Source organism: Apteryx rowi, unplaced genomic scaffold (genome assembly GCF_003343035.1).
Source record: "Apteryx rowi isolate R43461 unplaced genomic scaffold, aptRow1 scaffold_784, whole genome shotgun sequence".
Classification (NCBI taxonomy): Eukaryota; Metazoa; Chordata; class Aves; order Apterygiformes; family Apterygidae; genus Apteryx; species Apteryx rowi.
Genome location: NW_020451076.1, coordinates 270,589 through 286,299, shown reverse-complemented (window position 1 = coordinate 286,299; position 15,711 = coordinate 270,589). Strand labels below are relative to the sequence as shown.

The following is a 15,711-nucleotide window of genomic DNA, read 5'->3' as shown; positions in this document are numbered from 1 at the left end:
ACTGACAGGGACATTTATCATCTACCAAGCAAACCACTGATTTTTCTGGGAAGAAAAATATAGGAAAATTGCCAGTAAGAGCCAATCAATCAGTATCAGAGTTGTTTAAAAACAGCCAAATTTTAATTTAATTATAGACAGTATACCCAAATCTCACAAACAAGCTGACAGGCACAGCTTCATAAAAACAAAGTTTAAAGGCTATCACTATAAACGTGTAAGTTACCTGAAGGAAAAAGGTATAACTTAAAGAACAATTGTGGCATTTGTTCCGTGAACTAAATTCAGAGGTTCTAAAAAGGGCCTGAAAATCCAAATCAGAGTTGAGTTTTGGACTTTAATAGAACAAAGACTTGATTCTGCTTTCTGCTGTTTTACATTCTATTGTCTTTGCTCAAGAGGAGACAATTTTTCATCTCAGAGCTGGAATGCAAATTTTTTTTTTTTTTTTTTTTACCAATTCTTAGAAAGAAATTTAGACTCAGCCACTCTTATATAAATTTTCTGTGCTTACCGCTGCTCCACCACTTCTTGCCATTGATCACGTAACTGTTTCCATCTCGCTCAATGCTGCATTGCATATTGGTGGCATCACTTGAAGCTACATCAGGTTCTGTGTTAAAAATAAAAATAAATAAAAAAATAACACACCGAACAACAGGATACAGGTAGTACTACCACCACAAATACACGGATTTACATATACTGTAAACACACTATTTTGCTCCCAGCAGAAAAGCTGTTTCCAGAACCTCACTGCTGGTGGTCAAAGGCATTCTATTTTCTTATAACATTTTATTCATAGGCAGCTTAAGCTGACTTGTTCTTGGGCCCAAACTACCCTTTATATTAAATAACCTTCTTCCTTTCCTGATGTTTTTAAATCCTTACCCCTTCCAGGGTACTACTTATAGATAACAGTCATATCTCTTCTCAGCCTTTGTTTTTCTAGGCTGCTCTCAAGTGAAAGTAAAGGGATTTAAACTTCTTTTATGATGGAGCTTGACTGGTTTATGAAATAGGTTACATCAATTGGTTGCCAGCAGTGTCAGCAATGATCTTGAACAGGAAAGATTCATTCTCTCTCCTTTCACCTTAAACTTCTTTGTTAGGCCACTTTCTCTCAAGTTTTCAGTGAAAGCATCTTTTTACTCTTGGGGAACAGAGTGAAACAGGATAGGCAAAGTAAGGGTCCAGCTCTGTAAGACTGAGTTCTCTCAACTCCTGCTCACACAGGAAGGCCAAAATTTTGACATCCCATGTTCAAAAGTCACCTTCCTATATCAAAAGTCAAGCTTTTCAGAGGTGCTGAATGCCACAAGATTCCAAGAGTAAAAATGGATATAATGCTGAGCTAATGACAAAGAAAATGTATTGTGTTTCAAAAGTTATTTTTAGGGTTATACCACAAAAGCTCCAATTATGACATAACGCAAAACTACATTACTTTAACCACAATTGTCATACTTGTACCTACATGTATGTTTCTAGAGAATCCCCAAAACACATTACAAAATGGTAAGTGCTATTGTAAATCTGGTTTGTACAATGACCTATATTTTACTACTACTAAAAATAAATTGAAAATACAATAATTAGTATTTGCTTTCCACATAACAGTCAGAAGTGGCAACTATCAGATAGGGAGCTCCAGAAGTACAGCAAGGCTGCCTAACTTTGCACTCATACCTCAGAGATGCTTTCATGTTCACACTCACAGACTCAGTGGAACTATCTGCATTAACTGATTAACACATAATAACTTTTGGTTTTTTCATAAGCTATTGCAAAAATTGTGCCAGTTGCCTGTAACTCTCTTCTGGAGAAAAATTTACCTGTCATGCAGAAACAAGAACTAATCTTCCCTTCAAGGAGAGGCTCAAGCCACTCTTTCTTTTGCTCTTTAGTCCCATACATGTGCAGGACCTCCATGTTTCCAGTGTCTGTAAGAAATCAGCAGGCATGTTTACTTCTAGAGACACACAAACTGGTAAGGCATAAGATGCCCACCTTTATACCATTCTCAGTACTGTAGTTAAGGCACAGAGTTTGCTAACCAGGTGCATGACAGTTGAAAACTTCAGGGGCAAAGAAGCATTTCCCCATCTCCTCAGCTATTAGCGCATAGTCAAGCTGGCTGAGACCACTGACATCTGGGAGAAAAAGGTTCCACAGACCTTCTGCTTTTGCCATTTCCTGTTAAAAGAATCAAAGGAAAAAACACTAGCAATAAACCTTCATCCTGCAATGAAGTTTGGCCTGCTACCCATTTTCTTCCTTCCTGCCTAGCACGCTGTCCAATATATCTGACCTTTTATTTTTTTCCAAATAGTTATTTTCAATAGATACAGTCTTTGAGTTAAAGTTTAGGTACACCCTTCACAGAACTCACTTTTGCTTTTCTCCTCTTTCATTTGTATCTCTCATCTCCTTTTGCATGCTTCCCTTAATTACTTCTTTCTTTCCTGTCACTGTTCTTCACTGTTTCCTTCCATGAAGTCAGAGTAACTTCTCCAACAGCATATAGCAAACTTCCCTACTCTCCATGTCAGTGCCTTTGTTTCTTTTATTGCTACAGCGCTCAAGAATATTTATTATCCAGTACCTTCAGTCTCTCAAGCACTGGTGGTTTCTTCCATTTCTCCTCAGCATTTCCATGTCCAGCATAGTATTTTATTATTTCCTTAGAGAAACAATTAAAAAGTTGCTGTTTAAATAAATAATGATATTTAACATACACAAGTAATTACATGGTTTGTTTCCCAGCCTTACACCTCAAGGAACTAACAACAAAGTATTCAATATATCTTTCTGTCACATAGTTGGCTGCATTACACATTAAAAATATAATTCAAAAATCAAAATGCAATCTACTTATTTTGCAAGATGTCAAATGCATCATGGAGATGACTCCAATCAGTACATTTCACACATGAAAATGGCTTGGAGTGATTTAAAACACATGATGAGAAAAGTAGAAGATACAATGTTTTCTAAGATACAAGTAACTGGCACCAACAGTAGGCATAGGAGGAATAAACCCAAAAGTCAAACAGATAAAACTTAGCCTGATATACTGGCACATAACGTACAGGTGTCTCATCACAACATTCAGATATACAAGCTAGTTAATCATTTTTAACAGAGCAAAACCACAAAGAATGCAGGTTTTCTGTCAAAATAACTTCTCGAGTGAGTATTAGTACTATATACAACTGTGTTCTCTTTAGTAAACCTAGTATTTTGACAAGTATACTTTAGCAAGGCACAGCACTTCAAAGTTGGCCCCAGAACTAGTTTTAGAATGAAAAACACTAGTGCCTAAGAACTCTCTCTTCTCCCTACCTGTATTATTCTTCTTCTACAAACACTGCAGGAACACTGAACTGTAATTCTAAACTCCAATTTCAGGTAAACATTTTTTGTATGCTGATTTTATGATATTACACAATTCCCTTTGTTTCATGGCAAAGCCGTGTGAAAGATGATCTGGAATCCCTGAATAATTATTACGCTAGTTACACAGAAAGATTAAATGACTTTTCTAAAAATCATACAATAAGAGAAATTCAGAACTAGAACCTACAAGTCCTGCTTTGCAAGCCCCACTGTCAGAAATAACTTACAAAAACACCACTATGCATTACAGAACTTTCATGGCTATTTGTGGTTCATTTGCTTGTTTTTAAAGCAAGTACACCTACTTATTTAAAAGGTTTCCTTCCAGAACAATCCAAAACTAGTTACAGACAGACTTTTAAGAAACTTTGGATACCAAGAATTTCTGTTCCCAACAGATCCCTTGTGGTAGGCAGGTATATTCATAAGTCATTTAGATTAATATGCTCTCTACACCTTTGCCTGACTAGAAAAACAACAACAAAACACCCAACCAAAGAAATACCCAATTCTCCAACAAATGTCATCTGTGCTTCCACTAGGCTGAAAATTGAACCAGCTTTCCAAATGAACCATTTTTAACATTTCACTAGATAAAGAAGTAAAGTGCTTCATCTCATTTTCCCTTCCTCTAATTATGGATTTCTGTCGATATTTCCACTACCTGATTGCAAACCTTCACTGGTATTGGATATATCCAAGAATGAGGCTACACTGATACATGATGGAATCATGTTCATTATCGTACAAATAATACCCAAAAGAAAAAAAAAAGACAAGGAACAGAAGCACTGAACATTGTATGGTTAAAAACAGCAATTTCCTTTCTGAACTGATAACCCAGAGTATATTTCCCTCTGAGGCCAAAAACCAAAAAAAAAAAAAAAAAAAAAAAAAAAAAAAAAAAAAAAAAAAAAAAGCCCACATGCAGTCACAGAAGTTATGCACAAATACTTTACAGAGCATTACATTACCTTTCCAGAATAACAACAGCTCAGGATACTTCCAAATATAACCAAAAGTGAAAAAAATTATCCTGTCCCATCACATACTGAATAAAGGCTGAATAAAGGAATAGGCTAGATTTACAGGAACAGAAAAATCACGGGAACAACACGCTTGTCCACATATTAGTTGAAGAAGACTCACTTCCTCTAACTTAATTCCAAAGTTTCTAACAAGAAATCTGAAGATAGCCATGTAGTAATGGAGTGAGCTACAGTGAGCACAGAAACAGCGTAGGCATAATGCCATACTTAGTATGAGGCTGTCTCGTGAAACTGCATTCTGGCTACTCCCAATTTCTGAACAGGAAAAAGGAAGATGTGTAATACAGTCACAACAATTTTTTTTGCCAGATCTGGTGTCCATGACAACACACCAGAATTCACAGAAATAATACTTTCAATAAAGGATCTCAGAGTATATACAAAAAAAGGAAAAAAAGAACAAATATTTGAGAGAGGCTAAGCATCCTAACTACAGTGACATTCTAAGTCAATTAAAATAAAAGGAATCCAAATGTCAGGCTCTTTGTGCCATGATTTTACTTCTTCCTTGGAACTGAAAAGCAAAAAACTCAAGAAGGAAGTGAAGACAGAAGTCTGGAATAGGATTTAGAATTTATGAGATATAAGATAGTGTGAGCTCACTAAAGAAAGTAACACAGCACCTGTGTGCATGCACAACATCAGAATAAATATGCATCTTTGCACTTAGTACATAAGAGTTCTAGGTTTTTGTTAGGATGCCATGGTATTAACTGTAAGCAAAGTATTCCTCCGCTTTTAAAAGTAATTCTTAGCGTTTATTAAAACCACATACAACACTTGATTTCTTCAAGAAGATTCATGCAAACGATAATGATGTATGGTAACATTTTGCAAGTACCAACATAAGTATCACTGAGTGAAAAATAAAGCTGTTCTTAAAAAAAAAAAAAAAAAGTCATGACTTCTATACAAAGTTTTACATTTTTGTAAACTCTACTTATAAATGGTCATTCATAAATAAACTTACTAAAAGCTTTTACCTTCTCAGCCGGATATATGTGCTGTATCATGAACTGCTTTACCTTCAGCAGAATCTCTTCACCTTTCCTACTTTGATGGAACAACTCTCCCGAAATTCTGTGGTGTGCTCTACTGCTGAAAGATGATCTAAAGAAGAACATCCAATGGAGTAACAAATACAACAAAATTTTCCCTGATAACAACATAAGCTGCCTTACACAGCCATTTAAATAAGTGAAAGGGTTGCAAAAGCTTTGCCTGACCTTATATCAGTAGTTTAGATCTCTTACCTTTTTGAGAGCTCTAACCCCCTCTCTGCCAAAGGCTTCACCATCTTAGCAAATTCATGACTATTCTCTGCAGAAGCATTTCCAAGGAGATATCTAGCATATACACCCTAAAACCAAAAGGAAAGGCATATATGGTATAATTATGCACTTAAAATTGTCTCTCTCTTTTAGATAGGTGATTTCTTCAGCTAGGCAAATAAAACTTAAATGCACATAGTAGGAAAAACATTAGCAGCCAATGTAGTTTTATGAATTACAGACAGAGTTTACTGGGATATGTTAGTATTGTTTTTGGTCCATATCTGATATAATGGAAAGGCTTCACCCACAAAAGAAAAACCAACATACCCCAGCTAAACTAAACCCCACAAGAACTAGTACAGCAAAAAAGAACATGTCTGCACATGATACTGCAAGCAAGCCCAGCCTGTCCTTAAGCCAACCAACACCAGTATACATATATGATTATTATCCACAACTACATTAACTGCCCACACATACACTCTAACTCCAAATTAATACCAGGAAGCTTATCTCACGTTTGCTAAGCTGGACTCATGCTGCAACTTCTCATAAAACTGTACGCATGTCCTACAGTGGCTGAAAATCTAAATAAACAATTATTCCTGTTGACAATGAATCAATGAAACTTATTTTCTCCTGCAAGCATGTGTCAAGACTGGGCTACATGTGCATCTTCTGCTCATAGTAAGCTGAGTTGACACAGCCTCTTTTTCATCTGTGGGTGGCACCAAGAAGATCTGACTTACATATCATGCTATCTACTTTTATGAGAGCTGCAGAAGCTTACTAACATCTTTGTTTGTGTCATATGGGATTTAAATTAGCTGGAGAGTCCAAAAAGAAGTCCAAATGACAAAACTGCCAGCACACGGGCACCTCAATCACAAAAAATCCACACATCCACTTTTTATTCTTCTTTAGCCTGCTCTCCTAAGAATTTAGCTACATCTAAGACAAGGTGCTTCATGCAGCAAGAATTCTATCCTAGAGAGTTACCAGTCATAACCATCTAAGATACTGCTTCTAAAGGAACAAACTGAAGTACAATGTTTTCAGCTATTTTTAAAATACAATTCATATTTTGAAGAAATATTATCTACAAATACTCATAATAAAAATATGCATCATTTCAGAAAATGTCAGTGAACATATTACCTGGAATATTCCGGCCATTTTAAAACATGATAAAGCAAGAAAAAAATTCAAGTTAGAAAAAGTAGTGCTAATACCCCGGCAGTGGGAGTAAATGGAAATCAGTTCTTCAAATGAAGGAGTTTCTATAAAACAACAGAATATTTTAAGATACTCAATATTTTCTAGGATTTTTCCACCTTATTTTTCAAACATTTGAACAGCTTTTTCACCTTTCAATACCTTCAATTTACACAGTTAAAAAAACAAAACAAAACATGATTTTATCATCTCTTATGAGCTAAGTGACATATGAAGAGCCAAAAGGAAATAGGAATTGTCTGAATTTCAGCCCAGCATAACACTTCCTACTTCCCACCTTACCCCAGCCATGAAACGAATTGCACTACAGTTGTTTTTTGTTTTTTTTTGTTTTTTAAATAAGCTTACATTTAAATAAATTTTCCTCCAGTATCTCTAAGAAAGCTTCAAAATAACCTTTTATAGAAGTAACATTCCCTGGCTAATCCACAGCATATTACAACAGGATTACCTGTTCTAATAATAAACCTTACTAGCAGCACATTTCCTGCAATGAAGAAAACTATGGAGAAGTTCTCTTCAAATACAAAATTATTTGCTCATTCATTTGACATTTTATTGTTGTTTATAAAGATAACATATCAAATAGAAATCAACCAAAAAATTCATTTTGACAAAAAAAATTACAGCTTCATACCTACAGTGTCTTTGAAACAAAAGACAGTTCCTTCACCTAAGTCCTTAATAGATGTAGGCCAAAAGTAGAATAAAGTGGCATATGCTAAATCTGATAAAGGATGACCAGCAGTTGAAAGTTCCCAGTCCAGCACTGCCAAAACACGAGCCTTAAATAAAAACAAAAACTTCTCATGAATGACAGGAGATAAACAAGTTGAATTCTCTATATCCACAAATGCACAATCCACTTAATATCCAACAGGTGTTTTGCTCGAATATGCTCCAARGTTACTATATATAAAGAGTTACACACATGCATTGTAACTGTCTACAGCAAAACCAATTCCTTTTAGTACAATGTTAGGATCTACAGACAGTTACCATTCACATAGTGGCAGAAAAGCAGCCATATTAACAACAGAAACCCATTTTATATTATACACCTTTGAGTAATGGTTTTCTTGTTGGAAACTTCTAAACTGTTTTATGCAAAATATGCTTGAAATACAATATCCTAAAGAACTGTAAAAGTATTGATAGGTTTCTTTTGTTTCTAGTCTTTCATAATGTTGCACAGATACAATCTGTGATGAATTCTTATAATCTAGCTGTCCTGTAGTCCTACGTGACCACACCAGTCTATGCATGATCCATTGCTACTGATTATCTTGAACTAGGTACGAAAGACTGTCCTACGTGGCCATTCCTGCATGTACAGGAAATGATCTATTTACAGTTTGGTCAGTTCTTTCAGTGGCAGCAGGAACTGCCAACTACAACTGAGACTGCCAAAATCTCTGCTCGAGAAAGACAATCAGCACATTTAAGCCTACAAATAGTGTCTGTCAGTTGGTCTGTGTGCAACAGAAGCTGCTTAGGGGAATTGCTGGGATCTGCTGCTTTGTTATGAAGCTGGGTAGGAGCCCAACCAGTCACCTTCTTTCAAGTCAGTCCCCTGTGTCATTTCTCTGGAGACTACTGGGGACCTTCTGGACCCAGGGAACAGATGGCACAGAGCGCTGGGTATGCACACAGACACAGCCCTGATACCCAGCTACACCACAACCATCACTTTAAAGCAAACTAATTTCATCCTTATAATCACAACTGTATCTTAAATTCCACAGATTTTGCCAAAATAAACTCTAATCATTTCATCTCCCAACAGTTCTATAAGAAAAGTAAACAAAAATACATTAAGGTTGCTATTTTATTGATAACAAAACTGCATATGTTTTACTCCTGATTACAAAGAGGCATCAGAAACAGAATAGATTCAGAATTAATTTTAGGACTGTCTGCTCTTGCCTTCTCATCAAGAATAGCGGAAAAAAAACAAAACCAAAAAAAACTCAGAAAGTGTATATTCTGGCTTACAAAAAGTTAAATTATGAGTTAAGGTTGCCAAGCCTGATAAGATGATCACAGCTTATTTTAAAATTATTTTCTCTAGATCATAAAAGGGCAATTTGTCCCTTAAAGAAATCATATTTTCATATTATCGTATTTTAAAGTCCAAAACCCTATCCATCTTCTGCAGGTATTGCAGAGTCTTGGTTACAAATACCAGGCATATCTTTTGCTCACAACAAAGCAAGTAACATGGAAAGAACCATAATGAAAATGTGATTATGTCGATATACAAGTAATGTAGTATTTCTACAAACTAGAAAATCTCTCTTCCTTTCCTTTAAGGATGAATGAGGAACATTAATGGTCTCTGTGATCTACATGTGTTCCTTAACTACACAGCTTTGACAAATTTTTCTTTGCTTCCACTGATATCGCATATCATGCATTTAGATCCTTTTCCAAAAGCCATTGTGGTCAAGTCCTACTGCAGATTTCAAAGGGTTTTGGATCAGATACTTACGTGGTTTAATGAAGTGAGCCTTCAGCATGTTCTTAATTTTCACTGCACCCAGTAGGATTTATATACACGAAATGTTTTGTTTCTGGACTTTGAAGTAGGGACTAGAGTTAATGAATGATTTGAATAACTAACTCCTACAATGGAAACCTGTACTGTTATTAGGTAACTAAACTCCTCGCACAGAACATGTGGAAGAGTTAAGTTCTCTACTGTTCCTTTCTAAGATGTATAATATCAGTATACAAAGGACAGAATTATTATTTGCACTATGATTTGCAAAGAACAGAGTCAAACAGTTGTGATGAATCACAGCTAAGACAATGAATGGGTCAATACCCATGGCGCACATAATCTAAGCAGTCCTTACACTAACATAGAACAAATCATGTACTAAAACACCTATGTAAATGTTGCACTAACTGGTAGGGCTACAAACAAATGGAGGACCAAAATGTAGTACTAAACATGTACAAGTAAGTCTCAGATACCTCTGTTGGGTGGAAGATGATGTTATCTATTCTAAAATCCCCATGAATCAGTGTTTCTTCATTATCATCAGGTGGCAAGTTGTTTGCTAACCACTCAGCCAGCTGGTTCATGGCAGGAATATCCATATGAGCAGCTGCATCATACTGTCTTTTCCAAGTTGACACCTAAAAACATAAAACACTTCAACAGATTTTTTGAATTGACTGACAAGTCAATTTTTTAAAAGTTTTTTTTTTTCCCCTCAGAAAAAATTTTTTTTTTCAAAAGCACAAAATTATGAAGCCCATGCTTCTGGGCTTTGACTATGTTACTTGTAAATTCAGTAAAAGCCAGTAGCTTTGCACTCGTGATGAATAGTGAGATTAAAAGATTCAGTGAAGACCGCCTCTATTTCTTATTTCAATTCTATTTATGTAGTCCAAATCTAGTGTTATACCAAAAGTGAATGAATACCATTCCCCACTTACAGCATTACAAAAGTGATTTGAATGTAGCAATAACTTTGCAATATGCACAAATAATGGAATTAAGTGAAGCTGTTTAATAGCTTAAATATGATGGTCACTTTTAAAAGACGTTAATATTTTAGCTTGCAATTCAAATAAATCTTCAAGGACTTGACAAAACAATAATGTTTGAAGATCTGTACCTGTCTTCTGCAGTATCCTGGTCCCCTGCCATATCCTTGGAGACCCAATGACTGCAAATCAAAGGAGTGCAGCAGGGCCAAGGTTTCTATCATTGCAATATACAAAGCAGAACGCTCTGCTGGGCCCACTTCAGGCAGTGAGAGGTCTCGGAAGATGCGACCCTAGAAGCATCATAAATCAGATAGTTGGTGGGATATATGCAACAGGAGGAGAGAAGTAAAGCTATACATTTCAGAAGCAATGCAGTGAACTAATGCCCCCTGTGCAGTCAAAGATCTCTTCTTTATTTACTTTCTTCCTTGCCCAGTACAGGTGAAGGGATTCGCAGGAATCCCAAATCATTCGTGCGCAGGATGTCCATTGGAAACTGAGCCCTGAGGAGGAGTTCCAAATGGAATGAGCCAGGTAGGCCATTCCCATCAATAGCTAAAAAAAGCAGCCCGTCACTTTCTGTTTTTTCTTCTGACAGCTTGTGTCACACAATAATTTAACACAGAAGTCATTGAGCTTCTGGATACACAGTGTCACTGGCTCTGACAAAGGACCTGGGTTCCTCCACCTCCCAGCAGGTTTTGAGGGTGGGGGCTACAAAACCAGGCGCCTCAGACACAGAAGCAAAACAGCAAAGCTGAGAACAGTGCTCTGCTGATCCTCACTGCCAGGTCCCAGTATCAGGGCAAAGATCCTACCACATTACAGTCCTTTTTTCATTGTGCTTTTCTACCAATTTTCATTGGCTAAAAAAAAAAAGTTCCTTCCTCAATATCCTTGCAACTTTTTAAGCTTTAAATCAATCAAATTGCTGATATTTAGCAAGAAAGGAGGCAGGCTGAGATATGACTAACAGGCAAAATCTATCTTAAAATAACTTCAGTAGAATAGGTCCTCAATTGCTTAAAAATCCTTAGATTAAGCAGTGTTCACTTGCCAAATTAGGAGCTACATATTTACTCTGGGAGCAGGGGCAGGGGAAGATATTCACTTGAAACTGTTACTGAATTTTAGAAGTGTAAAATATCAAAAACCTAGGTCTTTATGAATTGGGACTGGAGCATTTCCCATAGCCATTTTTTCAGAATAAGACTGGCAATTACTTAAATCACTAATAATCTGTCAAACCACTTTTGTCAGCATAAGTAACACAGACTCAACACTGTTTTCAGTCTTCGAATGATCTCACTATTCCTGAATCTATATTTATTAGACTATCCTCAGGATAGAATTGCAGAGGTAATTAAAATGCTATTAGCTAAACAGTATTTTCTGACACAACTGAAAGAATTACTGGTTTTCATAATACAGTTTAGTCAATATATCAAATATATTTATTTGAYAATCCAAAATCTTCCCACTTTCCTTTCGTTTGCTCACATGCTGTTGTTCTTACACAATCAGAAAACCATGCTTATGAATGCTTTTCCTCAGACCTCAAATTTCAGACTACAGGTGTCCCAGAACGCRTAAGAGGAAACATAAGGGGATATTTTCACACAGTCATGTTTCTCAGGGCTTGAGCTCCCCATGGAGTCTAAACTTCCTGAAACTCTGCACTGTGTATTGGCATGCACTTGAACTTGTCATACAAGAAAAGGCAGATTAAGTAGGCTGAGAAGGGAAGAGGCCTGAATTCAAATCCTCCTCCCACAAGAGGAAAGGACATGGTACAGCAAACAAACTCAGAATTAGGAAAAACTGGCAGAAATGGTATCAACTGTAACCAATAGCTACAGGACCCACAGAATGATGAACTACAGATCTGTGCTGTGAGCCTTCTGAAAGTAGTATCTGAACTGGAATTCTATCCGGTTTTCAAGAAAAGGTGATTTTACATAGATTACTCTCTTCAGTACTAAGAGGGTTCCAGGATGTCCAAGGATCCAGTATAACTTTATAGCCTCAGCTGACCTCCCTCTGACTTATGTGTATGATTTTCACACGTTATCTCAACTCATTTCAAGACATCCTCCTGACAGCTCAAATGAGAACAAGAAGGTTAAATACTGAGCTGAATACTTCAACAGAGAGGGAAGCAAGCCCTGGAAAAGCTGAAGCCAGTAACAATCTCTGATAAATAGCGCTTTCTAAAAATATCAGGGAATTATTTCTATTTGTGTCCTCAGGATATACTGGTACACATATTAAACTCCCCAAACTTATGAAAATACTGGACAAAGCTCTATATCATCAGAGAAAAGGTTTAGATAATTTAAAAGCAGCTTATAGCAGGGAGAAGGGGGAAAAAAAAAAAAAAGTCTTTCATGTTGGTTGACCAACCTGCACATGCTGCATTACATAAAACTCTGTTCCAATGACAGAAACATCACTGCAGTACAACAGGGGCTCAGGGACCGGAAATCCAGCTGAAAATAAGGCTTTCTGCACACGATATTCTCTATCAACCTGAAGAAGATACAGAAACTTAGGTTCAGTGAAACGTTCCCAAACATAAATCATTATTTTACTGAGTACAATGAATGACAATGCATCCTCTTAAATGCTTAATTATGCATGTAGCACAGAAAACTTGAAATGGTCTCATTAATTCATTGCATTTCTAGACAAATACTCAATAATCACTGAAACATGATGCACCATCATTTATATGACTTAAACACCTGCAATAAAAAGTGTTTGGAGCTTATCAAAGAAAGTTACTCACCTTGTGAGCTCTAGGTAAAAGGGGACCATGAGGCTTCTTCCTGAGTACATAAGCCTGCCCATCCTTCTGGAGATAAAAGGTTGGATTTGACTGGCCTGAGCTACAAATAAGAAGATTTAAATTACTTATGAATTCAAGTTTGCAGACAATTAACATAAACAATGCAAAGTGCACTGTGACTTGGCCTGAACAATTTGTTCTTTTGTGAAAGGAAGATAACCTTCTCCCCTCTCGCCAAAAGACATCATGAATGCTTTCAAGGCCTGCAGTGGATGGATGGTATTAACCTTAAAACTACCCAATTTGGAAAAAGTTAAACAGAGCAGAATTCACACTAACCCATAATTGTATTCTTCCTTTTGGTGAGCTGCAGTTTCAATAATGCAAACGTAGAGAAAGCTCTCTGAATAACTGATGAACTCTAGTACCAAGTCCCACTGAATGCAAGCCTATTCACCTGTTTACATCATAAGGCACTGCCTTAAGCAACTCTGAAGCTTTACAGAATGAATGTTGCAGTGACAAAGAATTATAGAAATTAGACCTTTCAATCACATACACAGGTAAAGAGAAGAACATTCTAAATAAACCCTTCATGACACCGTGATCCTCATTTTCCTCAAGGCTGAGGAAAATGAGCTAATCCATATGCTGTCCTCTCCTCATTCTGGATTATTTATAAGAACCATTCTGATCTAGTCCAATAAAAGATTGGACAACTATTGGAAAACTAAAGTCAAGCAAGCTTTTGCCCTCATGCTCCCTAGGAGGCTTCTGTTTTCCCTGAGGCAGCCAGAGGACAGTCTATAGAAGAGTTTAGCAGCTGCACCGTGCAGACAAATACTCTACTGGGCACAATAAAGTTTTGGATTGATTGAAGCCTTGAAGTGCAACCACAAGATGAATAAAGTAGTAAAAGCATAAATACTGACAATTTATTAGCAGAGTTTACCATTAGGTGCTCTCCTGAGGTCCCTCCTAAAGTCTCTTGGATCAAAGTACTTGTGAAGATTTGGGTAAAGCTAAGGATTCAATGGATGTTTTAGATGTGCATCAGAAGACAATGAAAAATAGTGTTAGTGATGTTTCTTAGAGATGGCTGAAGATAAAGCAGTTGAGGTCATGTTTACTGAGTAATTAAAATGTATTTTCAGAATCACTTATTTTCCTAATAGCTTCTGGTTTGAAGTCACATAAACGATTTGCTGAACCCAAAGAAACTACATCTTCTGTGAAACAGGGTTTTGAGGTCTGTGTGAGCACCTTACAGGTGCAATGCATTGTTCCCAGGGCGTTAATGAGAATCTCAGCACAGTGCTATGCTGTTCATATGTATCTGTTTTTTAAATTGACTTCTTAAGCCATTTATGTGCTTCTGAACATTATTACTTGTTGAGCAATTAAAAAGCAAGCAGATAAGCCATGACTGATAAGTAGGTGAGAGGCAATAAAACAGTTACATGTTTACTTAGGTAGAATGAACCACGGAGGGTTTCTGAGAACAGAAGAGAGTCCACCCAAAACATCATCTGTTTGCATTAACGCACCACCAACCCTGGCCGCAGATTCCACCTATGTAAGAGGTCATCTTCTCCGCCACGGCAAACTTTGACTTCTCCAGCGCTGCAAGCGATGAACCATGACCCCGACTGCGAAAGCGGCCCGCCGCCAGCCCTTTGCACGGCGCACAGCTGTTAATTCCGCCCGCCGCCCGCCGTCACCCGCTGCAGGTGCCCCCCGCTTGCCTCGCCTCGCCCTTACCTGTACTGCCGGACGGCCAGAGCCGCGGCGCGCTGCCGGGGGAAGCCGGGCAGGTGACGGCAGAGGTAGCGCTCCAAGCCACCCTGGTCGAAGCGGTGCTGCGGCCGCACGTCCGTGGTGCCGGGCTCCGCCGCCATCACGCGCTGCCAGCCCGGTCCCGCCCCACGTCGCCGGGGCAACCGCAGCCGCCTTGGTCCGTCCGGGAAAGAGCTCCCCGCCGCCAGGCCAACGGGGCTCCGCGCCGCTGCTTCCGGGAGGCGGTTACCCACCAGCGCGGAGGCCGCCCCGGCTTGTACCCGCCCTGGGCCCCGCGCCGCGCCTTCACTGCCGCCGGGGCTCGGAGGTGCCCAGCCGGCGAGGCTGCGGCCCCTCGGTCACCGCCAGAGCCCGCCCGTTACCCGCCGCCCGGAACTCTGCCCGCGGGGCCGGCGCGCGCGGGGGCCGGCGCTCCCGGAAGCTCCGCCGGCGAGGGTCGACGTGTCGCTGCGAGCCGCCGCCGCCGCCATGGCGGAGCGGAGCCGGCTGGAGCGGCTGGAGCGGCGCGTGCGGGAGCTGGAGACAGAGCTGGCGCGCGAGAGGGGCGGGCGGCCGCCGCGGGCTCCCATCGAGAGCATGAGCGCCGAGGTGACGGACTCCAACCCCTACAGGTGCCGCCGCCGCCGAGCCTCAGCCGGGGGCGGGCGGGGGGCGGCGGATCCCGGCC

The 15,711-nt window shown here is 38.9% G+C and overlaps 2 protein-coding genes across 4 annotated transcripts in view; one reads left to right on the top strand and one right to left on the bottom strand.

Moving 5' to 3' along the window:
* Positions 1–15,353, bottom strand: part of ACAD11 (acyl-CoA dehydrogenase family member 11) — a 34,218-nt gene extending 18,865 nt beyond the window's left edge. Inside the window, exons 1-13 of the mRNA XM_026088795.1 lie at positions 15,009–15,353; positions 13,248–13,347; positions 12,863–12,988; positions 10,588–10,749; positions 9,938–10,102; positions 7,596–7,743; positions 6,881–7,002; positions 5,702–5,808; positions 5,432–5,558; positions 2,606–2,683; positions 2,058–2,196; positions 1,836–1,943; positions 515–613 (exon numbers count right to left, since the gene is read on the bottom strand). Of these exons, the coding sequence (XP_025944580.1) occupies positions 515–613; positions 1,836–1,943; positions 2,058–2,196; positions 2,606–2,683; positions 5,432–5,558; positions 5,702–5,808; positions 6,881–7,002; positions 7,596–7,743; positions 9,938–10,102; positions 10,588–10,749; positions 12,863–12,988; positions 13,248–13,347; positions 15,009–15,145 (1,618 nt within the window). The 5' untranslated portion in view covers positions 15,146–15,353. The remainder of the gene's footprint in view (positions 1–514; positions 614–1,835; positions 1,944–2,057; positions 2,197–2,605; positions 2,684–5,431; positions 5,559–5,701; positions 5,809–6,880; positions 7,003–7,595; positions 7,744–9,937; positions 10,103–10,587; positions 10,750–12,862; positions 12,989–13,247; positions 13,348–15,008) is intronic.
* A 92-nt stretch (positions 15,354–15,445) lies between these two features.
* Positions 15,446–15,711, top strand: part of UBA5 (ubiquitin like modifier activating enzyme 5) — a 10,936-nt gene continuing 10,670 nt past the window's right edge. The window contains exon 1 of one of the 3 annotated variants that reach the window (XM_026088796.1): positions 15,446–15,655. In XM_026088796.1, coding sequence (XP_025944581.1) covers positions 15,513–15,655 — 143 coding nt within the window. In that variant the 5' untranslated portion in view covers positions 15,446–15,512. The remainder of the gene's footprint in view (positions 15,656–15,711) is intronic. The other 2 variants (XM_026088799.1, XM_026088798.1) reach the window with 2 other exon arrangements.